Genomic DNA, 27,608 nt, shown 5'->3' on the forward strand with positions numbered 1-27,608 from the left:
CTATTCCTTCTTCTTGATTGTAGCCTTGAACTACCAGTCTTGCCTTATTTCTGGTGGTATTCCCAAGCTCATCAAGATATTTATGAAACACCCATCTGGTGCCTAACACAATTCTATCTGATGGTCGAGAGACCAGGTGCCATACTTTGTTTCTTTCAAATTGATGAAGTTGTTCTTGCATAGCAGCTATCCAGTTGGCATCCTTTAAGGCTTCTTTGATGTTCTTAGGCTCAATTTGAGATAGAAACGCTGAAGAGGTAAATAGGTTTTCTTGCCTTAGATCTAGTTTGAATGCCTGAGTTTAGAGAAGTAATTATATTGTGAAGAGGGTGAGATCCTCTGAGCTTCCAAGTGGATGTTTGAATAGCAGGAGTAGATGGACCAGCTTCTTCATTGTTGGATCCGTTGTTAGCATCCATTGATCCATTTCCACCACTTCTTTGATCGGCTTCCGGAGTGATCTGATAGGCAGTTTCCTCTGCTTCCTTTGGAGAATTATCAACATTTTCTTCATCGACTGGTTTGATTTGATTCATCAGCTCAGTCTTCCCATCGGAGATTTCAATGTCTTCATCTGGAACTTTTAGGAAAACTCCATCTTCTTCTTCATCATGTGGAACCCTGACATCCCCTTGAAAGCTAGACTCATCAAAAATTACATGTACACTTTCCTCCTCAGTTTGTGTCCTTTTGTTGTAGACTTTGTATGCTTTGCTATGAGAAGAGTATCCGAGGAAGATACCCTCATCACTTTTAGCATCAAATTTTCCCAGAGCTTCCTTGCCGTTGTTGAGTACAAAGCATTTGCAGGCCAAAGCTCTTAAGTAAGTCAACTTGGGATTTTTTTTCCATTTAACAGCTCGTATGGAGTTTTTTCAAGTAGAGACCTGATCCTGCATCTATTTATTACATGACAAGTAGTGTTCACGGCTTCAACCCAGAAACTTATAGACACCCCACTGGCTATTAACATTGTTCTTGCCATATCTTAAAGAGTTCTATTTTCGCTCCACAACACCATTTTGTTGAGGTGTTCTAGGGGCAGAAAAATTATGACTGATGCCATTTTCAGTACAGAAATCATCGAACTGAGCATTATCAAATTAAGTCCCATGATCAGATCTAATGCTCGCGACAAGGGTCCCAAGCTTTACTTGGATCTGCTTAACAAAGGCGTGAAACACAAGAAATGTCTCATTTTAGCTTTTTAAGAATAAGGTCCTGGTGAACCTAGAGTAGTCATCAACGATTACATAAAATATATTTCTTTCCTCATCTGCTGGGTATTCTCATTGGTCCGTAGAGATCCATATGTAGAAGTTCTAGGGACCTCAAGGTACTTACTTCTTTCTTCGGTTTAAAGGAATATCTCACTTGCTTCCCTCTTATGTAAGCATAGAAAGTATTGTGATCCTTAAACTTTGCCTTTGGTAATCCACGAACCAGATCTTTCACAAAGAAGTTTGTTTAATAACGAAAAGCTCGCATGCCCCAGTCATCTATGCCAAAGCTCAAGATATTCTCAATTGCACTCAGACAGGTCAAATCACTTTCGTCTTGGGAGACAAAGTCTGTGACATATACATTTTTGAATCTCTTGGCAACCAGAACCACTTCACCAGTTTTGAGACTTGTGACTGTGCAAGAGCAAGACAGGAACTTGACTTCATTTCATCTATCACATATTTGAGACACGCTTAAAGGGCTATACTTCAGACCATTAACGAAGTATACATTTTCTATGGCATGAGCAAGTGTCCTCCCGACTTTGCCTACTCTAAGAATGTACCTCTTCTTACCGTTTCCAAGGATACACTCCTACCTTGAAAAGCTTTGAATGAGAGAAAGTTATCCTTTTCACCTGGCCATGTGCTTGAAAGTGTACCGCTATCCATGTACCATTTTTGACCCCTTCCATCTGTTTCATTCTTGACTTTCTCATTTTTACCATCCATCTGTTTCATTCATATTCATCGTATGCTTGCTTGGGAATGAAATTATTTTTGCTGGATCTTTTGTCCCTTCTAATCATCCTTTGAAACTTGCGGGTGAAACGTTCCATGTCGAACTCATCATTTGCCCGTGGTGGTGTTGTCATCGAGTATCCTTCTTCTGAGTTTGGTGGAGCAGTCATTAGACTGAGGATCCTTTCTAGGTCTTAGCCTTTTAGAAAGGGCCTGCTATGTTACCAATTGATATAGGCTGTGTGTTCACCGAACAGTATGGAGGGACCTAGTTGTGTATCAGTTCCCTTATGCAATGCAGTATGTAAAGGACATAAGATTTTACCGTGAAAAACTCCTTGCTCAAGGGATTAAAAATCATGACTTAGCCCAGTAGGATTTCAACTCCACCACACGAGCAACTTCAGGTTACAACTCAATCGTAAGCTAGGAATTAACTCTCATAATCCCTCACCCTTACAATAACGCTTTTGAAAACTAGGAACTAAACCCCGTAGTCCCTCCACACTTTGCAATGCTCCGATTGCAAGCACCTCCACTTACCTAACTCTAGCTAAGGACCACTAATACACCTAGACTAACGCTAGCCTAGTGTGCCACTCAAGAGCTTGTGGTAGCACACTTCCAACAAGCTGACTTTGAGACTTTTAAATAGCTACAAACAACATCTCAAACAAGAGGAGTAGGTTTACAATTTAAGTACAAATGAAACAAAGCTTAAGACAAACTAAGAGACTTGGATATCTTCAGAGTTAGCATCTGGTCCTTCAGTTTGTTTTCAGCTCTGTTAGATGAACACTTGGGAATCTTGTGACGGCTACACTTTTTAAAGTGATTTTAGATTTTCCAAGTCATACACAATATGTTGGGACATGTTGAATATATATTGGGGAACATATGGGATGTGATGGAGACTTCTCATCCAAAGTTTGACCCGAGGTACGGGTTGCAAAGATCGTCGTTGTACGGTCCCGATTCGTGTTTAAAGCTGTGCCACTAAGTGCACGCGGTATATTCCAAACAGATCACAGATCAGATCTCTTGTCGGTTCCTCATCAGTTTGTCAATTATCAAAACATAGGATCATAGGGTTGTCACGACCCATTTCGGGACCGTACGGGCACCTACCTTTCCCTTCTCGGTTGGCGAACCCTCTCATTCATTGATACATCAATTAAGCAACAAACACTTTTAAGCATTAGATAATTAGAAATACAGTGGAACTCCATAATATATTCAATAAACTCAAAGTTTATATGTTTACAAACATAATTACAGACTCAATTCGACTTCCCATACAAGAGCGACTAAGTAATTCCAGATTTCCACTACACTCTAAGACTCAACCTCCATCCCAGAATGAAGTGGGAGGAGGCCTTCCAGATAGACACCGCGTATTTCCACATATGCTTCGTCCAATCACCTGAAACAATCTACACCCCAAAAGGGTGTAGCGAGTGTAATATCAGTACAAACCATGCGTACTGAGTAAGTATCATAGGCCGACAATGGTTAGTAACACATATCGATAAAAGAATTCACAGCCATGCATGATAACAACTCAACCAATTCATACGTCTATCTACCACACAATATACAACAATACCCATTATTCATTAACTTCACTCAAATAATCACCAGTCAGACTCACAATTGGCATGTCATTTAGTCATTCGTATTAGTCTAGTGGTCAACTCATCTTAAGACACCCATTATCCTACAACACATAGAGACTGAACATATAGCTAATATTCCGGATGATCTATGGCTACTTCAACAAGTTCAAACAACAAATCCAGACCCAAACACCCGTCATTTTCTAAGTAAAGCATCTAATCCCCCAAGGTGCCAAGTATGCATAAATCACGTCCGAATCCAACATCACAAGTACAGCACAAAAACATCTCAGAATCAATCCATAATGCAATGCAATGCAATAGTGTATGAATGCAATGCAATGCCATGCAAATGAGGTGTACACATGTACTCCGGACGGAAATATCGACGTCTCGATAGCACAATCCAGTGTGACTCGCCAAGTTTAATTGCCACCCGTCCCGAATCTTTGCCCAACAGACAGACGGGACCCCGAATCTTTGCCCACCGGGGGTCTTACTAGCACCACTCTGGAGGACCCACGGAGTCCATTCACTAACAACGATTCCGGGAATATCATCAGAATCGGCCGTGCAACAACGATGCCTGAACGGATCATCGGATATCGGCCATCTCACAATCACTCAAGTAAAGGAGTTTATCATATATCAGTTTCATACAATCAACGATTCCGAAATTGATCTTCAGACATCAGCCTTCTCACAATCACTCAAGTAAAAGAGTTTATTAAATATCAGTTTCATGCAATCAACGATTCCGGAATTGATCTTCGGACATCGGCCTTCTCACAATCAGTCAAGTAAAAGAGTTTATCAAATATCAGTTTCATGCAATCAACGATTCCGGAATTGATCTTCGGACATCGGCCTTCTCACAATCACTCAAGTAAAAGAGTTTATCAAATAGCAGCTTCATACAATCAACGATACCGGATCATCACCAGGTACCGGCCATGCATCATGAATGAGTGAGAAGGTATGCAATGCGCGTATCAACATCAACAATCCAGTTCAATTTTCACAAGTACCGACAATAGGGTACGCCAACAATGTATCATATCACAATACGAATAGTGGGTATGCCAACCATATATCAATATCACAATACCAATAGTGGGTATGCTAACAATATATTCAAATCAAGATGAATAACGGGATCTAATATCTACCAACAACTCATGGCTTCAAGCCCACACAATAGGGCGGCCAACACAACACTACGGGATGGCCAGTCCCTACACATAACAGATCAATCAATTGATATACATCATTACCACTTCCTTAAATCAGCCTATAAGCTTAAGACAAGAATCTCACCCTACACTCGAAGTCATTCGTCACAACTTAACTAGAACTTAATCATAACCGTGGATACATTTTATTCTCTCATATAGCAGCTAGATTCACCATAAGTAATCACGTATTACAAGAAGTTTTCATCGTTGGGCATAAAATAAGTTTCATCCGCTACTCCCAAGTCACATAAATCCACCGATAATCAAGAAAAACCTCATCAACACCTAAGGAATCTACAGGCCACAAGCCCAAACAAACAAGTCACACAACAATACCATTCTAGAATTCCATCCCAAATCTCCGATTCCTACACATGCATTCTCCGTTTCTTCTAACACAACGATATGGGAAACTAACCGGAGTCTACCGAAGGGAAGCCATAACCTACCTCATGGCCGAGCGGGTGCCACGAACATCTGTTGATCCTTCAATTTGCTCACCATATCGTAACCCACACGAAAAGCTTAGAGACACCCATGAGACCCAAGAGTAGAATTTACCATTAGGGTGCCTATCAAGGACTTCGAAATTGATAAGGTAGATGTGGAATTTATTCTACCTTTAGATTCACTTTCACAATGCTAGTTGACCAATCAACCTTTCATTTATGACTTCATGACAATATTCTAAGTCACTAGCTAGGTCAAGTTGCCATTTTAGGCTTATCTTTAAGAAACCCATTTTCAAGGTCAATAGTAGAGACCTATTTGTGCTTCAATGGAGGAAATGAAGGATTAGATTAAGAACCATGTTAGGATAATGAATAAGGGAAATAACCCAAGGATTCTATGTCAAGGAGAACAGAGGATTCATATTTTTGGAACTTGAGGGATTGAGGTTCCCAATATTTTGTGATTTCTAGATGAGGGGTTCTTGGTAGTAATCTCTAATGGGAAGGAAGAATGGGGAAGGTTAGAAGCATTACTTCTCCCAAGAGGACATCAAGTTTTGCTCCAAAAATACCCCATGGGCGGCTGGACTCTTTAGGGTTTGAAAAAATGAGGTTAATTCCCGAAATGTCACTTAAATAGGTGGAATCACTGCTCGTAACCACTGGGGCGATTGCATCACCGCTCCAGCGGTACCGCTTCTGCGCCCAAGGTACCGCTAGGGCGGTCTATAGGAAATCCTTGTTATACCGCTTTTGCGGTTGCAACGCCGCTGTTGCGGCACCGCTGGGGCTGCCTGGAAGGCGCTGTAGTGGCACCACTAGGCCTAGATCCAATTCTTTACGCGCAACTCATACGATTTCCTGATCAAGTTAACGGTTCCCAAATAGTACGGGGAGTTCGAGCATATCTCCAGGAGCCAGCGTCACTTATATTTCGGAATTCACAGTAACAACGAAACGGGTCATTACAAGGGTACACCTTATCATTTTTGATGAAAGATCAAGAACACCAAGAAATCCAAGAAAACTAAGAAGCACAAGATTGAAATTCAAGAGAAAGAAAATCCAAGAAGCTCAAGATTGATGATTAATTTCTTCAAGAATGGGAGTTCTTGTTTCTTGAATCCCTTTCTAAATAGATTTCTTTTTTCTTTATTTATATTGTAGTAGGTTTTAATTTACTATCATTAGTCGGATCTTTATCCTAGTTCTAGTAGGACTCTGGTTTTCTTTATTCTTTTCCTTATAGAATAGGGATTTTGCTTTCCTTGTTTTTAGCTATTTCCTTTCTAGAGTATAATAGGGATTTGTAGTCGTTAAAGAAGAGACCCAAGGCCTATCTAAAGGGCTCTCATGACATGTAATAGGAGAATCCACGTTTTTTAGGTTAACCCTAATTTGCAATAGAGCTATTTTTTCTATTTCTTGTTCTTTAGCCTTGTTTTTGGTTCCAAACAAGGTGGTGGTTGTCTTTACCTTGTTTTTAGTTGCGTGTGGTGTTTCTTTATCACTTCTATTGATTTCAAGTTGTGACTTAGGAACTTTATAGGATCTTGATCATTCAAGAACACGTTTCTTGATTTAAAATTTGTTCTAGTTCATACCCAGAACCTTTACTTTCTTTCCATGTTTCGCCCTAAATATTTACTTGTTTTAAACGATTCAATAGTTATTTTCATAGTTCAATTGGTCATATTTGACTTCGTCTTGGAATTACCTAATTCCGAGACCTATAGCCTGAGTTACGGTCGTTTCTTTAAATTTGCCCATCAAATCGCTTCAAGAACAAGATCCTGGTCGATTGGTTCTTTGTTATCTCGAAGAATCACATCATCTTTTGACATTTTATTTAAAACAGTCATTTAGGCCTAACCGGAAGCATACTCATACTCATAAAAATCAGCAGAAGTTTAATATGAATAATCAATTATAAAATGTGGCAAACATTCCAACAAGTCATACTAGACTTCAACAATCTACCGACAATTCTGATAACTATCTATGGAGCTTCTAAGATAAATAAATGAATGGACTAACTTCGGGACACAACTCAAAAACTAAAAGCAATAAATTAAGATACAGGGGTGTCCCACAAACAAGCATGTGGGCTCACCAACAAGTCTGGAAAGCAGCAAGTTCTCCTACTCCGTACGCGTATCACGAACCGTCTCTTCTTCATTTCCTAACATACCATCAAAAACAAAAATGGTATGCCTGAGTACTGGGTGCTCAGTGAGCGTCTAAGGGGAAATAGTTAACAAAATCAAAATAATATAGTAAAATCAGTTAAAAAATACCAATGAAAAACAGTTTGAAACCCAAAGATAGAGTAAGCCAGTAAATTTAGTAAAATCATCAGTAAGAACCAATAGTGAAGAAACGTATCAACTTCAACTCATTATACCGTTCATCTCATTAAGTCATTCACTTATGAATTCAAGATCACCACAGTCACTCACAAGTAACCAAAAGATCGATACATGCCAAATCACAGGCGAACAACCATTCGATTTACCGGGGCTATTATCCCACGGAGACTAATCATCCTCTGGACTAGCACAGCAATAGGTGCACCGGGCTACACGCCACAGAGGTTAATCATCCTCTGTACTAACACAACAATAGATACACCGGGCTACACATCATGGAGGCTAATCGTCCTCTGGACTGACACAATGTTCAAAAGTGATATGTTAGGATCCATAACGGCTAATCGTCCTCTGGCCTAGCACAGCTTGCCCATATAGGCCCAAACACAAACAAATACAAGTCATGACATATTAACCGAATCATCAATCATGGCTTATCATTGAATTCACTTCTCAAGTCATCTTCTCACAATAGAGGCATTTCACGTCATAACCCATTTAGAAACCTTATTCAAATCACTTATTCAATTTCAAGTTCAAGAAAACTCATTCAAAGGCAAAACACGCTTAAAGCTTCAATCTTTACAAAATAAGTTCAATCATCCATATTATGGTAAAATGAGTTCAAGACAACAATATAGTTCATATAAGGTTCGATGCGGGCTTGACCCTACGCGTGCATGACTTCGTTCAAAAATCATCTCCACATCAAAAATAGGTTTAACAAGAACATCCACCAAAACAAGGGTTTTCAAACGTATTCATACTCCAAAACGTTTCAATAAAATTATACATACTTCAAGGAAGATTTTTGAAGTCTAGACATACCTCAATTCCCGGTCAAACGTATTCCTCCAAGTTCAACAAATCATTCAACAATGATTATTAATGATAAATATTAGACCTTTATACTTTTCTCTTGAATTCCCACCCTTTTAAAAAACTAAGGTTTTTAAGCCAAAATAAACGTGTTCTTGAAACCTTTAAGAATCACCCATGGGTTCTCATTGCTTCTAATACTCTAGACTAGTCTAAATTCCTTCAATAACATCAGTAACGATCAAAGAACATACCTTCAAGAGGATTCCCAAAGTCTCCTTCCATTTCTCGTTCTTCGGTTTTCAAGAATCTATGATTTTGAAGGATGAACTAGTGTTGATTTGATGTTAGATTGATCTAGTAGTGATAGGAATTGATCCAAAACATACTTTAGAGCTTTGGGGAGGCCTTAGGGTTGTTTTCTCTCCAAAAGACGATTTAGAACGAAGTTTGGAATGTGAAAAATGACATAAAATCGCCCAGGGGTCGTATTTATAGGCCTGGACATTTTGGACCTTATACCTCGTTGAGCGAGGCCTATGGAGAGCTCATGTCTCTCTTTGGAGCTCGCTCAGACCATTTCACACTTAGCCAAAATTTTACGATTTTTGACTGTGTCGATAGTGTTCAGTAAAATAGGCATAACTCCTGACACAGAGCTCCGCTTGAGCTCCACCTTATATGGATGGAAAGGAATTTTAAAGATCTACAACTTTCATTTTTAAGTTTTCTCATATTCCTAATGGAATTTTACTTAAATAGGCTGGAAGTCAACCGAAAACTTAGTCGATTCTATCGAATCTTACGCACCCCATTATTCGTGTTGATCTTACAACAACTATTTTCACCCAAAATCATCTCGATAGGTCTTCATATGTCTAAAATGTCCCTTTAATACACATTTATCACTTTCACACCTAACTCGGATTTACAGAGTGTTACAATACCCGTTGTTTTTGTACTCACACTACACTTGCTGCACCTTTTTGTGTGCAAATTCTGCCCCGGGAACCAGTGTTGTTAGAGAATTTGCTCGACGCTGACGAGATTACCATCGAGAGTTCAGGGTGAGCCACCATAGGATTTGTGTCACCGGATTCTCTTCTGTCCTGTTTATCTGTCTACTCGTTTCTAGACATTTCAATTACATTTCAGACTTGTATTATTCTATCTTAGTGGTTTCCTGTACTGTGACACCACATTTGGGAGTTTGATGTACTTTTAATTACACACTTATGATTTATAAAGATTTCAAGACTTAAAAATGACTTGTATGCTTATCTCGCTTTATTGTTATTCCCTAATCTTTTAAAATGAATTATCAGATGAATTACTAACTCGAGGGAGTTAGTGCCTTCACGACTAGTCAAATTGGGTCGTGACAGAATATGAGTTCAAGACGTGGAAACATTATCTTAGTTGAACATATGGATTTAGATTGGAAGAAGGAGAAGTTGGCAGTATAAGTGTGAAGTACAAATCTTAGTCTTATAGGTATTGATTTCGAGTAATTAATTGAAACAAGTCTTGATTGGATTAGAAGAACTACAAGCGGATATTCTATTCCTATATAAAACATTGCGTTGATGTTTTGGAGATTCATCATAAAGAGAGAGACTTGAGAGGTAGAGTAAGATCTGTACGAGAGTCTATCAGAGAATATAACAACATCAAAGAACCTGTTCCTATCAAGATTTATCGATATTGTTCTTCAGCTGTAATAGCTCGATTCACAACAACAACATACCTATTGTTAGCTCACAAAGTAGGGTCTGAGGAGGGTAGAGTGTACGCAGACCTTACCCCACCATGAGAGGTAGAGAGGATGTTTCTAATAGACCCTCTACTTGTTGTAATAATTGGATTCCTGTAATCTAAAACGAGTCTTGATTACATTCATAGTGAATTGCAGTAGGTGTTGTTTTGTATGGTAAAGGGACTTCATTGACTGGTCAGAGTCACCGAACAAGTTGGAGAGAGCACCAACAATTAAGAGAATTATCGAGGAATGTGGTAGGGGCTGTAGAGTCAATTCCTATGTGGTAGGGGCTGTAGAGTCAGTTCCTTAGGTTACAAGTCGTTGTAACCTTAAAAGTTGCTTGTGTTTTAGTGGAGCGTTTGGGAAAATCCTACAAGAGGTAGGTCATGGTTTTTCCTCCCTAATCAAGAAGTTTTTCAGGTGAAAATACTTGTATTAGTTTACAGTTTCGCACTTTATCTTCTTGCATAGTTGTTGAAAGAACCTAGTTCTTTCAGTACATAGGTCGCATCAAAACTAACAAGTAATAATTATTCTACAAAAATAAAAAAATATTTGCAAACATTTCCAAGAAATACTGATATAGAAATAATATCATTTAAACTCTAAGAGTGTGGAACTTTTCTTTTAAAAGTGGTTTTGTAAATATGTCTGCTAATTGAAAATTAGTGCCAATAAATTCAAGGGAAACATTACCACTTTGAACATGATCTGATCTCTGATGAAATAATGCCTCACTTCAATATACTTTGCCCTTAAAAGGTGAACTGGTCTTTTAGTGAAGCTAATTGCACTGGTATTATCACAATAAATTGGAACATATTTAAAACCAAAAGTCATAATCTTCTAATTTATGCGACATCCATAGAAGTTGCATGCAACAACTTCCCATAGATATATACTCTGCTTTAGTGGTTGATAATAACACTGAACTTTGCCTTTTGCTGCGCCAGGAGATGATGGACCTTCCCAAGAACTAATACATGTGCTTTTCTTTCAGACTTATGACCCGCAAAGTCTGCATTTGAGTAACCTGTTAGAGTAAACTTACAATTTTTGTGATACCTTAACCCAAATTTAGTGGTTTAGATGAGGTATTTGATGATTCTTTTGATAACTATTAAATGAGATTTCTTTGGATCTGATTAAAATCCTACACACTTGCACACACTAACATTATATCTGGTCGACTATAGTGAGATATAAAAATAAACCAATTATTTCGTGGTAAAATTCTGGTCGTCTGTGTTTCCTTCTCTGTAACAGTCAAGTGACATAGCAAGACTCATAGGAGTTCCTACAGCTTTAGCACCTTGCAGTCCCAAGTTCTTTATCGACTCTTTAATGAACTTGGATTTACAAATGAAAATTTCATCCGTCAGTTGTCTTATTCATAAACCCATGAAGAAATTTTCTTCTCCCATCATACTCATCTCAAAATCTCTTTTCATAAGAGATTCAATTTTCTTGTACAGAGAATTGTTAGTATTACCAGATATAATATCATCAACGACATATATTTGACCAAGAAGATTGTTAAACATCCTTTTGATGAATAAGGTGGAATCTATTTTTCTCTAGAAAAAATCATTCTTGATTAGAAAGGGACTAAGACGTTCATACGAAGTCCTAGATGCTTGTATAAGTCCATATAGGGCTTTAATCAACATGAAAATATAATTTGAAAATTCCTCGTTTTCAAAACTGGGAGGTTGTTTAACAATAAATTTCTTCGTTGATAAAATCATTTAGAAACGTACTTTTAACATCCATTTGAAATAGTTCAAAATATTTAAAAGTGACAAGAGCTAAAAGGATACCAATGGATTCTAACATCGCTATGAGAGCAAAAGTTTCCTCCTAGTCTATATGTCACGACCCAAAATCTCCTAAGCCGTGATGACACTTATGCCCAACCCGATAGGCGAACCATTTTCATATTTTAATCCCTTTTTGTTATTAACATGTCTCAAGTAAGCATGATAAGTGATTAGTCGTAGAAGTGTCTCTAAATAACGTAAGTGCAGAATTATATAATCGAAATACCCCAAAGACCTGGTGATATGAGTTAAGAGCACCTAAACTGAAAGTAAATAAAAAAGTTTGACACACATTGTCTAGGAATAGAAAGATAGGTAAATAAAAGAAGCAGAGTCAGAGTCCGGTGCTGCGAATCGGCCGGTAGCTCACCCGTAACTCCAAATAGCAGTACTCGAATCATCTCCGCGTGTTCCGCTAGTACACACATCCAATCCAGCACATAAGAGTGCAGAAAGTGTTGATGAGTATAGGATCAACGTGTGCTCAACAAGTATCATGACTGACCGCAAGGAAGTAGTGGCGAGGGTTAGTCTCAGAAAACACTTAGATCTACACTTTAACAGATATAATTCTCAACAGTTAAATCATCGAAGAATAAGAGGGGATTAACTCAACAAAACCAAGTAGAATCTCAAAATCAACAGATAGAGCAAATAAGAACATTCCACCTTAAGAATTTGATAATAAGCTTAAACAATTTCAAACATGATCAGATAAAGATGAAATGCAATTCAGTGACCCTATCTACTCAGAATCCGGTACACACACTAACTCCCATGGGAGCGTGAGCCATGAGAGACAACTACGTTGTCTATATACTAGCACGAGACCATATCTCGTCGTGCTATCAATCTCAATAACTGTCCGTCGGGGCAAAAATACCATCATTGCGTAGATCCTATTGGACCTATATCAAAATGAATCCACAATGAATAAACATGGACATTTTCTTAATTTTTTATGAATTTCATATGCCCACACTAAGCATAAAGGCAGTGTACGAAAGGAATCCATGCAATATTATTATTATCAAGTGTACAAGACATTTGGAATGATTCAAAACATGCAAGTCAATTAACATAATAATCATCTTAACTCAGTCAAGGTGCTTTAGAATTCACAAACAATGTCAAATAACTACATAAGTCATCACATAATCGATTAAGCATCCAATCATGGAACCTTGTACCCGCATAGGTGCTTGTAACCGCACTTATGCGGTACCCCTTAACCCTTATTAATCATTTACTTACGAAAATATTCCTTCAATTAGAGTTCAGTCTCAACATACCTTGATCCAAGCAAAGCTTCAAGCCTTCCGAAAGCTCCACCGCCTCCGAAATTTTTAGAAGAGTCCAATCTATTCAAAAGATTACTCTACAGGATTAAATGTGTCTAAGATACCCATATTGTAATATAAAATTGGTTTACCTATACCCCAAGGGTCCCATATCTAAAACTTCAACCCAAAATGACTTCTAATCGGCCTTCAAAACCTTAAATTTCATTTTCTTCGTCTTAGGGTTAAAATCTGTACTTTCCCATTCAATCCATGAAGCTAAGCATGAAAAGATGGGTATTCTCTAAGAATGAACAAAACCAGGGTAGAATCATGTACCCAACATTTATACGAGAAAATCACTTCAAAAATTGCCTAAATTCGAGCTTTCTAGCTCTCAAAATGTTGAAATATCAAAATTCCGAAATCTTCCAACTTTTATACCCCAGGGGTTTTCGCACTAGCGACCCACCCTCGTATTTGCAGTCTTTTTTAGCGCTTACGAAGCATTTTCGCATTTGCGGACTAAACTTAGCACTTGCGGCCACACCAGATCAGCCAAACTCAGTAACAGATTTTCAAGCTAAAATAACCATAACTCTCTCATACGATCTCAAAATTCGATGATTCTTGTTGCTATGGTTTTGAAATCACGATGGTGATCTAATGGTTCAACTTAGAGCTCATTTTCTCATAATGGTACTGTTTATGCTCAAAACCACGTCTAAAATCAAGTATGAACCGAACACGATCAAAATCCGTCCGAAACTCATCAAAATCTAACCAAAACTTGCGAACAAGTCCAAAAGTATCATACAAACATGTTGGGACTTTGAATCCAAACTCGTTTAGTCAACTATTTCTCCGTGGTCAACTCTTCTAAAGAAGGTAAAAGAATTATAAACAAAGAGAGAATCAAATGATATATGTTTAGATTAATTATTGCCTTGTAATATAAGGTCAAATTTTTTATTGTTGTGAATATTATTGAAAGAACCTATGTCATTCTAATTCGGCCTAAGGAAAAAAATCAAAGAAATTAAACCTATGATATCACAAAAATAAACCTGTTTAACTTCATTAATTAAAAATGTAACTTGAATTTTATAGTATTAGATTCAAAATTTTAGTTTTATTTTAACCATTTCTTAGATTCAACCAGACAAATAAACTCCCTTTTGTCCTTATCCAGACACTTTCCCTTCACCTTCACAACCTCCAAAACCCCAACCGGTGTATTGACTTCAATTTTAACATGAACTTCGTAACTCTTACTGGAGGGAAGAGGAAAAGAAAATAATACTATGGAGCAGTTAATTTAATTCCACCACCATGCCCCTTTAATTTCCCCTCCGTCTCTCTCCATAGCTTAAACAACAAGAGTTAAAGGAGTTAGTAGTACTAGCAAACCAAGAAACTGTACAAATTTAACCGAATCTAACATCTCCCCCCTTTATATCCCCAAATTCTCTCACAAAAAAATAGTCATCATTTATAATTCTCTTTCATGATACTTGTTCACCATGTCCAAAATGAAGCATTTACTCCGTAAACTTCATATCGGTAGTGGTGTTGCCGATCATCCACCTCATCACCCCCACCCCCCTCCTCATAACACCTCTCCTCCACCACCCCCACCCGTTCTTGATCCGACCCGGTTTGAACAACAATCCGGGTCAACTTCATCTTTGTCTCCTCAAACAACGCCATCTAATTCATCAGCATTATTGCCCAGAGGAAATGATTCGGGTCCGGGTTCGGGTTCGGGTCCAGGTTCGGCTGATTTTAATTACTTTGAAGAGGAGTTTCAAGTCCAATTGGCTTTAGCGATCAGTGTCTCTGACCCGGATTCACGTGAAGATCCGGAAACGGCTCAGATCAAAGCTGCACAAGAGATAAGTTTGGGATGTTCACCTTTGGAAAATCCTGTTGAGTTCCTTTCACTTCGTTATTGGGTATGAATTGAATCTCCCCTTTTTTATTGTTTTTGCAAATTCTCAATTTAGGTTTAGTTTCATTTTTTTTTTTTTTTGCTTATGGATGTTAAATTGTGTGCATTTGAGGAATTTGCTTGTTCTGATACTTTACATGGAAAATACCGAAAATATGTTTCAAATGATCCTAATTCGCCACATAAATTATCTAAAGTTGGACTGCTTGAACTTGTGCTTCTATGTGATTACGGTTTTAGTCTTGTAGATAGCCTCTGAATAAGTGTACTTCCATATTGAAATCATAGGCCTTTGGTACTCTTTATTGGTAGTAGTATTTAGTAACCACGTAGTTTCTTCGTTCTTCAGTGTTTATGTTTATTATTATCTGTTACTTCATTTGGTTTGTGTCCTGTTATTTTGCCGTCTTATTTTCTTGCAACCCTGCTTCGAATTCTTCTTTTCTTTTGAGCTGATGGTCTATCGGGAACAACCTCTCCACCCCATAAAGGAAGGGGTAAGGTCTAAGATCTACGTACATCCTACCCTCCCCAGACCTCACCTGTGGGACATTGGGTATGTTGTTGTTGTTGTTGTTGTTTGGTGCCTTTGGTACGGGATCAAGCTATAAGCTCAAGAAATTAGAACTTGAGATTCAATTAAATTTACTTAAAAATAGGAAATTAGGCATCTATTCTGTTCATTGTAGATTGTAGATTTGTAAGTATACATACTCCTCATCTCCACCTTACACATGTTCTATGTGATTACTTAGATGTATGATGTAAGCATCAATGCCACCGATCCCCGGGAAATGCATCTTGAACGGGTTTTGACCTTATTGTAGCGACATCTAATTTTTTGTTTGTATACGTGTCTTTACCTAAAAACTTTTTAATTCATTCTACTATCCTCTAATAATCGCCTATACGTATAAAATCATTTAATATCCTTTATATGACGACAATGAGTGGAGGTTCCAACTGTGAACTATGGGGTCGTAGTAGTTGCTATTAATCGCTTTCTCCAATGCCTTTAGGCAAAACTACCTGTTTCAAGTGACTCCACTCTCCAAAAGTCAGATATCTTTTAATGCGTCAAACAATTGGGATCTTGTTACATTTAAGTTTTAGATTACCTCATTATAAATGCTCTATCTTTAGTGGTTGTCGTGTTAATCGAACCGTTATCCAGCCACCTACATTTGTATTTTATTGAGCCATTAATGAGAACCCCCATCCGTCCACGTCTCTTACTCTTTTTGGCGGGACTTAGATACTGCATCGATAAAGTATAAACTTCCTTAATAAAGCAACAAAATCTAATTTGTAGCTATTTGATAATCACAGGTGGTGTTTTTTAACCCTATTCGAAACTCAAAGTTGGATGTATTGCATTCCCACTTAAAATGCTTTATAATTTGAAGTGAAAACGATTTGATTCATAAAAAAAAAAAAAAAAAAAACCAATCTAACAATATAACATGTCTTTACCAAGTAAAATGATAGATTGTTAAATACAAAAATATTGTTTGAATGCATACAACTATGTAAAAGGTTATAGCCTATAGGTGTGTCAGATAATTAGAAATCAACAAAATTTAACATTTGGGTTTCAAGTGTCCTTCTGTACATAGAAGGAGACACTTAAGCTTTACATTCAAAAGTGACATTCAGACAATGCATCTTCATGTTTCAGCTGACTAATTCAGTTAAATAATTATCAACCTTTTCTTGAAAAATTAAATAGATATCACCTTTCAAAGGTTAGATTTCAAATTTTAGTTTTATCAAATAGCTCCTTATAACAATTATAACAATATAAGCTTGAGGTCATTTTAAATTACACTCTTCTTCATCTGTAGTAAGAACGCCATCAGTGCGTGGAACAAAATAGCGGCTCTCTCTCTGCGGTGTTTATTAGATAATAGAATTTTTAGTAGGTATTTTTTTTTTTTTTTTTTTTTTTTTTGGGTAAAGTAATAAAATTTCATTAGTAAAAAGCATCAAGAAGATGCAAGGTTACAGATGGGCAAAAAGCTGCTTCAACCAAAACATGAAGCAGACTTAGCAAAAACCTGTAGAACAATCTAAAGATATCCCATCTCTACTGTACTAGAGAAAGGGAGCTATGTTTAGCTAGTACTAGTTACTTAAAGTGGTTTTGACTTAGTTATCTTAAGAAATTGGTGTTTTCTACCTTCGTCGTTTTGGCTTGTACTATCAGGACCAATGAATTTTGTAATGGAGGTTTATATGGTTCAATTTGATTGAAACTCAGATTTGTGAATGTTAAAACATATTGCCCAACCCTAAGACTGGTTGACTACTCAGTATTTGGGATCGGTTTAGGCAGTAATAATCTAAAATAATCTCAAAGATCTTCAATCAAATCATTAGGACACTAACTTGTAATATCTACATAGATGCGAGTGTCCGGTTTGGTGCATGTCGACGTACTTGATCCTCCTATTCACTTAAGTTTACGATACATGGATATAGTAAACGTTGGTGCTTTCAGGTAAAAGAGTGGGTCATCATATGTGAGCACTAGAAATTAAAATAAATATGTCTATGTATGACCTTTTTCATAGTGGGTCTTGTGCTTCTAGGAGTTTCGTAGGGGTACTATTTTTGAGCTTTCGAAATTAATAAGTGCAATTCCATGGAGACAGAGGTCAAGAATCCAGTGGTTAGAAAGTGGGGACAAAAATACTAAATTCTTCCATAGAATTGCTACAGCTCACAAGAGGTTCAACTCTATTGAGTCTCTAGAAATAGAAGGAGCTACAGTCACTGACCCTGAACAGATTAAAGGCACCATTAAGAGTTTTCATCAAAAGCTGTATAGTGAAACAGAAGACTGGAGACCAGCTTTCAATCTTCCTGGAGATGCTGTCATTGACAATGAGGAACAGGAATGGCTGCAAAGCCAATTTGAAGAGGAAGAGGTTCTCAGTTGTATTAAATTATGTGCTAGTGACAAGGCTCCTGGATCTGATGGATTCCCAATGAGCTTCTACCAAAATTTCTGGAAATGCTTAATGTTGACATCATAGGTACTTTGCAACATTTCCATCAACATCAGGTGCTTGAAAAGAGTTTCAATGCTACCTGTGTGGCTCTAATTCCCAAGAAGAATGGTGCTGCTGAAGTCAGAGACTTCAGACCAATAAGTCTCATAAGTGGTGGGACAAAAATACTAAATTCTTCCATAGAATTGCTACAGCTCACTAGAGGTTCAAATCTATTGAGTCTCTAGAAATAGAAGGAGCTACAGTCACTGACCCTGAACAGATTAAAGGCACCATTAAGAGTTTTCATCAAAAGCTGTATAGTGAAACAGAAGACTGGAGACCAGCTTTCAATCTTCCTGGAGATGCTGTCATTGACAATGAGGAACAGGAATGGCTGCAAAGCCGATTTGAAGAGGAAGAGGTTCTCTGGTGTATTAAATTATGTGCTAGTGACAAGGCTCCTGGATCTGATGGATTCCCAATGAGCTTCTACCAAAATTTCTGGAAATGCTTAATGTTGACATCATAGGTACTTTGCAACATTTCCATCAACATCAGGTGCTTGAAAAGAGTTTCAATGCTACCTGTGTGGCTCTAATTCCCAAGAAGAATGGTGCTGCTGAAGTCAGAGACTTCAGACCAATAAGTCTCATAAGTGGTGTGTACAAAATTATTGCCAAGGCGTTAGTAGAAAGGCTGAAAGGGTGGTGCATAAACTGGTCAACATACACCAAATGGCATTTATTAAATGGAGGCAAACCATGGATGCAACACTCATAGCTAGTGAATCTGTGGATTTAAGAATGAGAAGTGAAGAACCTGGCATCATGTGTAAACTAGACATTGAAAAGGCATATGATCATGTAAATTGGGAATATCTTCTGGATATACTGAAGCAGATGGGGTTTGGAGCAAGATGGCTGAATTGGACGAGTTTCTGTGTCAAAACTGTCAGGTTCTCTATACTAGTGAATGCAGAACCTGGGGTTTTTTTCCTTCTGAAAGAGGACTCAGACAAGGTGACCCTCTTTCACCTTTCCTAGTCATCATTGCCACGAAAGGACTCAACAGTATGGTAAGACTAGCTATGTAAAAAAGATGGTTTAAGGGGTTTCAGTTAAGCAACAAACAGGGCCAAATGTGGAAATTTGTCATCTACTTTATGCAAATGACACAATCATCTTCTGTGATCCAAAAACAGGCCAAGTCAGTTTTATAAGAATGATTGTTATAATCTTTGGGGCTATTTCTGGGCTAAGTGTCAACTGGAGGAAGAGTGGAATTTTTCCTATTCAAGAAGTGGCTCAAATAGAGGGACTAGCTGGGATTTTGGGATGCAGGATTGACCAGTGTCACGCCCCAAGTGTCACGCCCCAAATCTGGAGAGGCGTGGCCGGTACGCGGTGCCACACTAGGCCTGAGCGAACCACTCTGAACCTGTAACTCTGGAGAGGCAACCCTCAACTTAGGCCGACGAGGCCTACCTGCAAATAGACAATACCAACAAGGTTGCATTCTGAAACATCTGTAAATACTAGCTATCATATCTAAAAGGGCTCACACACCCAAAACACAACAACAACAACAACAACAACAACAACATACCGGTTGAATAATCCCACGCGACGTGGGGTCCGAGAGGGTAAAGTGTACGCTTCGGACCTTACCCCCACCTTGGAAGTGGGAGGAGCTTTCAAAAGATCCTCCGCCTCGAAAAGAAAACAAGGAAAACAAGGGAAAAGAGTCAGATACGGACAAGCAAATCAAAACAACGCGAAAATGAGAAATAGCAAGAGCAAGAAAGTCATGATAAAACAGCAAAGATAGACAAGACCCAACACATAAAAGCAAGGTAAAAATACTCCTAATACGAGAAAGGAAACCTCGCGGCCCCCCACTAGCCCTCCACCCTGATACTCGACCTCCACCCCCTCCTATCACCGGTCATGTCCTCGGTAAGCTGAAGTAGCGTCATGTCCTGCCGAATCACCTCTCCCCAGGCCTTCTTTGGCCTACACCCAAAACACAATATATATGTATGTGTATATATATATATATATATATATTCTTTGGGAAATACAGTTTACAACAGACGAAATATTTAGAGGAGAAGAATATATTAGATGTATAAAAAGGAAAGTACGTTTTATTCCATTAGGATAATACATGCATGATCATTATCTAGAAGTAAAAGACTAATTAAATAGGATATACCCAGAATATATTAGATTAAGTAACTCTAAACATAATCAGCAAAGGCTACAAGAATTAATAGATATCATATTAGGTTTAGAATATAGACTATTAGAATGTATAAAATCTAGCAAATCCTCTCGAAAGCAAGTACCAAAACGCTTTAAGCCATATTAAATAATCATTGTATGAAGAGACACCCTTTAACAAAACAAATAGCTATTAATTATTGGTATTTATATAGAGATATAGAACGTAGACGAGAGCTAAAGAAAATAGAAAAAGCTTTGAGTGCATTTCTAGAAGTAATAAATACAGAAAAATTAGTATCACTAATAGTTATATATATAAGTCAAACCTCTCTATAGTGGCAGCGCTTGTCCGAAAATTTCATAGCTGCTATAGTGAGGTGCTGTTATGTATGTATATTGGCATTTGATGTTTGAATCTCATTTAGCTGTTATAAACAAAAGTACGCATAAATTTATTTTTCTATACTTTTTTTTATATATGTTAAAAACGAAAATAAAATACTTGTTAATTTTAAAATCTCGATTGATTTTTATGTTTCATTAATAAAAATTGAAGTGACTGATAAATTCATAACTAGTCATACCGTACTAAGGAGCATATGCATTTTAAATTAATTGAAAATTTAAATATTTCAAGTTTGACGTAAGAATTCTACAATTGTAGGTTGTTTCGTAAATTCCAGTCTCGTAGTGATAATATAGCGCTTTAATTAACGAAGATTTTTGTCCAAACTTTCAGCAAAAAGGAATTCAATAGCTTTCTCTTGATGATTACCATAAATATTTTAATATTTTATTTTTATACATAATATATTTCTTACAAAAGATTACTTCCCCCAGTTCAAAAAGATTGTCCACTTAGCCATTTGCACACCTCTTAAGAAAATACTAACTCCCAAGCAAAAATAGGTAGTTTGACTAAACTATCCCAAATTAAATAAGTATTGGGATTTGGTCATTTAATACCTAATAAGGGCAAATCTGAAAAAATAATGTTAATTCTTTCTTGACAATCTTTTTGAACCAAAAAATAAAGGCTAAGTGGACATTCTTTTTGAATCGGAGGGAGTATTACACAATATTTGAGTATAGTTGTTATAGAGAGGTAATTTTACAAAGAGTGTACCGCTATAATGAACGCCGCTGCTTTTATAGGTGGAATGCTGTTATAGAGAAGTTAAATATTACATGAAAAATCGGTTCCGGAGAAAATTAGGCCGTTATAGTGAAATGCCGTTATAACGAATGGCAATTAGAGAGAGGTTTGACTGTATATATATGTACGTACGTACATACATAAATAAATACATACATACCTATGTACGTACGTACGTACATACATACATATATACATATATATATATAAAATATCCAATCAATCTATACATCGTGGTCATAGATGTAAGTCAAAGCAAAAAATAAACATAGGGAATATTGATTTTGTGACTTCAAACTCTCCTAGGCACATTCCCCAAGAATATGACCTAGTTCCTTTCTTGATACTTGCTCCCCTTCCGGTGATCCTTCTGATCACCGGATTCAACCTCTCTTCTTATCGTTCCTTCCCCGTCTCTTCCCTTCTCTTCTCTTTCTCTCTCCCCTCTTTCTTTTGACACCCACTTCTTCCAGTTTTGATGGCAGATGATACCATTTATTTTGCTGGGGGCTTCAAATCTTTTGATGTTTCACGAGATTCAGATGCAAGGAGTAGGAACTCCATCACAAGAACTCAGTTTACTAGAAGGACGATGATATGGTTGATCCAAAGATTGAAAGAAGCTTCTTTATCAAAAGGAAGATTGGTGAGAAGGTGGAAGAGGAGAGAAAGTTTCTCTGAAACTTATTGTGCAAGGAATTTCAACAAGTTTGGCAGATACATTAGCATCATTAATCTGAAAGGCAGAAGGAGATCGGTGTTGATAATTCCTGAGTTATCTTTCAACTCAGGCTGGAGCTTCATTGCAGAAAAATTGGAAAGGTTTGTTAACTCCTACAAGAATGAAAAAGATAAAATGGAACCAAGGTTGGCGGGCAAGAACATTCCCTATTCTGAAGCCTTTCGAAGTATGAAATGGTCCAACAGAGGGGAAACCTCATTTAATACAGATGTTTCAGTGAAGGGAGGAGTAATTTGCATTAAAGACAACCCCAACAACCAAAATGAAGTTATTAATAGGAGTCTGGTCGGCAACTTCAAGGCTGTTGAAACTCCAACTCTCTCAAAGATTAGAAGATGGTCTTCTAGGAAAATCTTTGGGCTGAATATATATGAAATGGGAAATAGCCTCTTCCTTTTTGAGTTTGCCTCTAAAGCTGCGGCTGAACAAGTGATGAATGGAGAATGGTTATGGAAGCACCTACGCATCAGGTTCCAGTGGTGGAGCCCTACAGTTGGAGCCATCGAAGAAAAAGCAAATCTTAACTCAACATGGGCTAGAATTGTTGGTCTTCCTCTGCATCTTTGGTTACAAAAGAATTTCAAGGCCATCGGAGATTTTTGCGGTTGATGGTTAGAAACAGAAGAAGAAACGCAACTTAGAAATGGGCCAGAATCAAAATTCGTGGAGACGGATCATATATCCCGAAGGAAGTGACTATTGAGAATGGAGGGCTTTTCTTCAAAGTCCAGATATGGTCAGAATCGCCGGTAAGATTTCGTATCGGAGAAGAAAAAAGGGACCAAGTCTTTGTCCAGCAGATATCGATGAAATCCACAAAGGGTAAAGAAGGGTAAAGAACCAGATCATAACAGTCTGGCTTTTAAAGATTGTGTGGTCCCAGCACGTGAGTCTCCACGTGATCCACAATCTGAATAAAGCTTGGGCCATTTCAAAAGCAATATGGGCTTAGACAATTTATTTGAATGAGACGGAAGTGGTTTGGGCCAAACTAATATGGGCCAATTCTCAATTGAAACAGCTAAGCTTTCAGCCTTTTCATTGAATGAGGCACGTGAGAAGCATATGAGGCCAGAAGTGGATGAATCACTTAAAGCTCTAAAAGACATGGCAATCAAATTTCTCGAGTCTTTTAAACAGTGGGAGGAAAGATCAGAAACCTCACAAGATACAGTCAACACGACTAGGGTGAAACCAAGTAGGACTTCCATACAATCAAGCGGGGCAATGAGAGCGAAAGAGGATGCTAATAATATTTGTCATGTACTGATGATAAATCTTTGCAACAGAGAAAGCCAATCAACACCTATCGACCAAGACATGCAGATACAACAAATTCATGAAGTGGAACCTGTAGCTGTTCAGAGCCAGAGTGGTCAGGCGATTGAGACTGCAGCTTCTAACGGGGTTAACTCTAATATCTTGGAATTGGGCAACATATATGGAGCAGCGTTTGAAGGCCACGAGGAGGAAGCCAGAATTCTTGGAGAAACAAAACCAGTTGGATAAGGTGAAGCCCCAAAAAGCAGAGGTATCGGGAAGAATGAATTGAAAAATTTGTCGTCAGATTTAAATGAAGAGGTTGAAGGGGTCAGAAGCAGGGGGAAAACTCAAAGTTTGACTTATCAATGAAAGTCAATTTGATATCATGGAATGTGAGGGGGCTTAACAAATTCTCTAAAAGGAAGCTTGTTAAGAGTCTTATGCTAAAGTGGAGGGCTGAGGTTGTTTGTTTGCAAGAGACAAAACTGGAAAAAGGAGTGGAAGCACATGCTAAACAATTGTGGTCTTGTAGAGGGATGAGGAGTGGTTTTCTTCCGGCTGAAGGAACCAAAGGTGGTATTCTGATTATGTGGGACAGTCCCCAGGTGGATATAGGGAAATATTCCATTACCTATAGATTTGATTCTGCTCATCATACCTTCAGTTGGTATCTTACAGATGTGTATGCTCCCCACACAAGAATTGAAAAATTGGATTGCTGGGAGGAAATTGCTGCAATGAGAGGTTTATGTGGGGGCCCCTGGATCACTTGTGGAGATTTTAACACTAACAGAACTATGGTGGAAAGAAGGGGATGCAATAGGATCACAAACATAATGTCTGATTTTTCCAGGTGGATTGAAGAGATGGAATTACATGATCCACATCTTAATGGACTTGTTTCAGAGGCTTAAATCATGTTAGTGCTGCTAGATTGGATAGATTTGTATACTCTATGGAATGGGATGAAGCTTTCAAGAATATTAGGCAGAAAATCCTTCCAATCCTTCCAAGGACAAGATCTGACCATAGTCCAATAATTCTGGAGTGTGGCAATTGGGAGAGGAAAAATTCTTACTTCAAATTTGAGAACTGGTGGTTTGAGGAAGAAGGTTTTCTTGATCTGATAAACAAATGGTGGAATGAATTTGAAGTTGAAGGATGGCCAGATTACAAGTTGAGCATCAAGCTCAAAATGTTGAAAAACAAAATCAAAGTCTGGAGCAAAGAGAAGTTTGGAGAGCTAGCCAACAAAAAGAGTAGTCTGTTAAATGAACTGGCAGATCTGGATTTAGTACAAGAAAATAGAGTCCTAGATGAGGAAGAATTGATGGTAAGGGCTAATGTATTGGTGGAATTAGAGGAGCTGGCAAAAAAAGAGGAATCCAGCTGGAGGCAATGCAGAGCTCTATGGTTACAACAAGGGGACAGAAGCACTAGATTTTTTCAAAGGATAGCAACTACCCATAAGAGGTATAACACAATTGACAGGTTGATGATTAGAGGGGAAGAAATAAAAGAACCTGAAGGGATCAAAGAGGCTATGGTTGATTTTTATGAGAAGCTATACTCAGAGTCTGAAGCATGGAGGCCATCTTTTGAATATCTTGACTGTCCAAAGATAACACATGAAGAACAAGAATGGATCCAAAGATCATTTACAGAAACTGAAGTGTTGCAAGCAGTGAATCAGTGTGTAGTTGACAAAGCACCAGGTCCTGATGGTTTTTTGTAAGAGTTGCTGGGAAATACTAAAAAGGTGACATTATGCAAACCATCAACAATTTTCACCAAAATGAGATATTTGAGAAATCCTTTAATGCTACTTTTATAGCTTTAATCCCTAAGAAGTTTGGAGGTGAAGAATTAAAGGATTTCAGACCTATAAGTTTGATAGGGGGCATTTACAAGATCATATCCAAGTTACTCACAGAAAGTATGAAGACTGTCATGGAAAAGCTAGTGGATGTTCATCAAATGACTTTTTTAAGGGGAAGACAAATTATGGATGCAACTTTACTTGCAAATGAGTTGGTGGATTCTAGAGTAAAACAGAAGAAACCTGGGATTTTGTGCAAGCTTGATATTGAAAAGGCCTATGATCATGTCAACTGGGCTTATCTGCTGAACATTCTAAAGAATATGGGTTTTGGAGTCAAATGGATTAATTGGATCAAATGTTGCATATCCAATGTGAAGTTTTCTGTCCTAATCAATGGAAGTCCAGAGGGTTTTTTTCATTCTAGCAGGGGTTTGAGACAAGGGGATCCACTTTCTCCTTTCTTATTCCTACTGTCTATGGAGGGGTTAAATTACATGATCAGAAAAGCCAAAACAAATGGATGGATAAAGGGGCTTTGGGGCTCAAAACAACAGGGGAGAAGACATGGAAATAAAACATTTATTGTATGCTGATGATTCTTTGGTGTTCTGTGAGGCATAGGTTGACCAAATCAGACATTTAAGGGCTATTTTGACAATCTTTGAAGCCATTTCTAGGCTTCATGTCGACTGGAATAAAAGCTGTTTACATCCAGTGAATTAGGTGAATGATTTACAAGTGTTGGCAGGTAATCTGGGGTGTCAAATTGAGTCACTGCCCACAAAATATTGCTAATCATAAGGCACAGGAGATATGGAATGATGTGCTCGAAAGATGTGAAAAGAAATTATCAAGATGGAAAAGTTAATACCTTTCACTTGGGGGTAGACTGATATTGATAAATTCAATCTTGGATGCTTTGCCTACTTACATGGTGTCTGTATTCCCTATCCCTAGGGGTATAGAGATGAAGTTGAACAGAATTAGAAGGGAATTTTTGTGGCAAGGTAACAAAGCAAAAATAGGTTACAACTTGGTGGAATGGGAGACTGTGACCCTTAATAAGCAACATGGGGGCTTGGGGATTAAGAACCTCAGTTTACACAACCAGAGTTTGTTACAGAAGTGGTTGTGGAGGTTTTGCAAGGAAGATAGGTCTCTTTGGAAGAATTACATAGCTCATAAATATGGGTTGATGAACCAATGGGCAACAAATGAAGTGAATGCTACCTATGGATGCAGTGTTTGGAAGACTATTAGAAGATTGTGGAATGAATGTAGGGAGAATTTGAGCATAAAGGTGGGGATGGGACAAAAACTTCTTTACGGGAATACCGTGGATTGGTCATTGTAATCTCAGAACTTTGTTCCAAGATTTGCACATCATCAGTCTCCAAAAGAATGAAAAAATCTCTCAAATGTGGATAGAACAGGGATGGAATCTGGTGTTTAGAAGGGCATTGATTGACTGGGAAATAGGGGGGGTGTCAGATTTGCTTTTTTTGCTTAATTCCTTCACTGGTACCCTAAATACCCCAGACATCCCAGTTTGAAAACTATGCAGCAAAGGGAGCTTCACTGTCAAGTCACTATACTAGGAGAAAAACAAGGTTATGTACCCATCACTGATTTGGCCCTGGAAATTTATGTTTGGAAAGTCAAAATTCCATATAAGGTTTTAACTTTTGTTTGGTTAGTTTTGAAGAGGGTATGTCTTACACAAGAGGCCTTACAAAGAAGAGGTCTACAGATATGCTCAAGATGTCTATTTTGTGGGAAAAATGCAGAAACAAATGAGCATTTATTTCTTCATTGTGAGACAACTGCACATCTGTGGCACATGTTCTTTTGTATACTTGGAGTGCATTGGGTATTACCAAGATCAACTTTAGAACTCTTGTGCAATTGGAAAGCAATTGGGAGAAGAAGCGCACAAGAAGACTGGTGGCAAGACATTCTAGCTTGTATTTGGTGGGCAATATGGAAGAAGAGGAACTCAAGACTATTTGAAGACAAAGAAAATTCTATTGAGATAGTTAAAACAAAATGTCTTAGTCTCTTGTATTTTTGGTGTAAACAAGATATAGTGGGGGAGATAGGAGATTTGATAGGTTTTCTAAGCAATATGTAAATTGTAAT

The 27,608-nt window shown here is 37.9% G+C and overlaps 1 protein-coding gene across 1 annotated transcript in view; it reads left to right on the forward strand.

The window, feature by feature from the left end:
* Window positions 1-14,522: 14,522 nt before the first annotated feature.
* Window positions 14,523-27,608, forward strand: part of LOC132029638 (serine/threonine-protein kinase EDR1) — a 37,630-nt gene continuing 24,544 nt past the window's right edge. The window contains exon 1 of the mRNA XM_059418929.1: window positions 14,523-15,269. Coding sequence (XP_059274912.1) covers window positions 14,838-15,269 — 432 coding nt within the window. The 5' untranslated portion in view covers window positions 14,523-14,837. The remainder of the gene's footprint in view (window positions 15,270-27,608) is intronic.

This window comes from Lycium ferocissimum, chromosome 9 (genome assembly GCF_029784015.1).
Source record: "Lycium ferocissimum isolate CSIRO_LF1 chromosome 9, AGI_CSIRO_Lferr_CH_V1, whole genome shotgun sequence".
NCBI lineage: Eukaryota > Viridiplantae > Streptophyta > Magnoliopsida > Solanales > Solanaceae > Lycium > Lycium ferocissimum.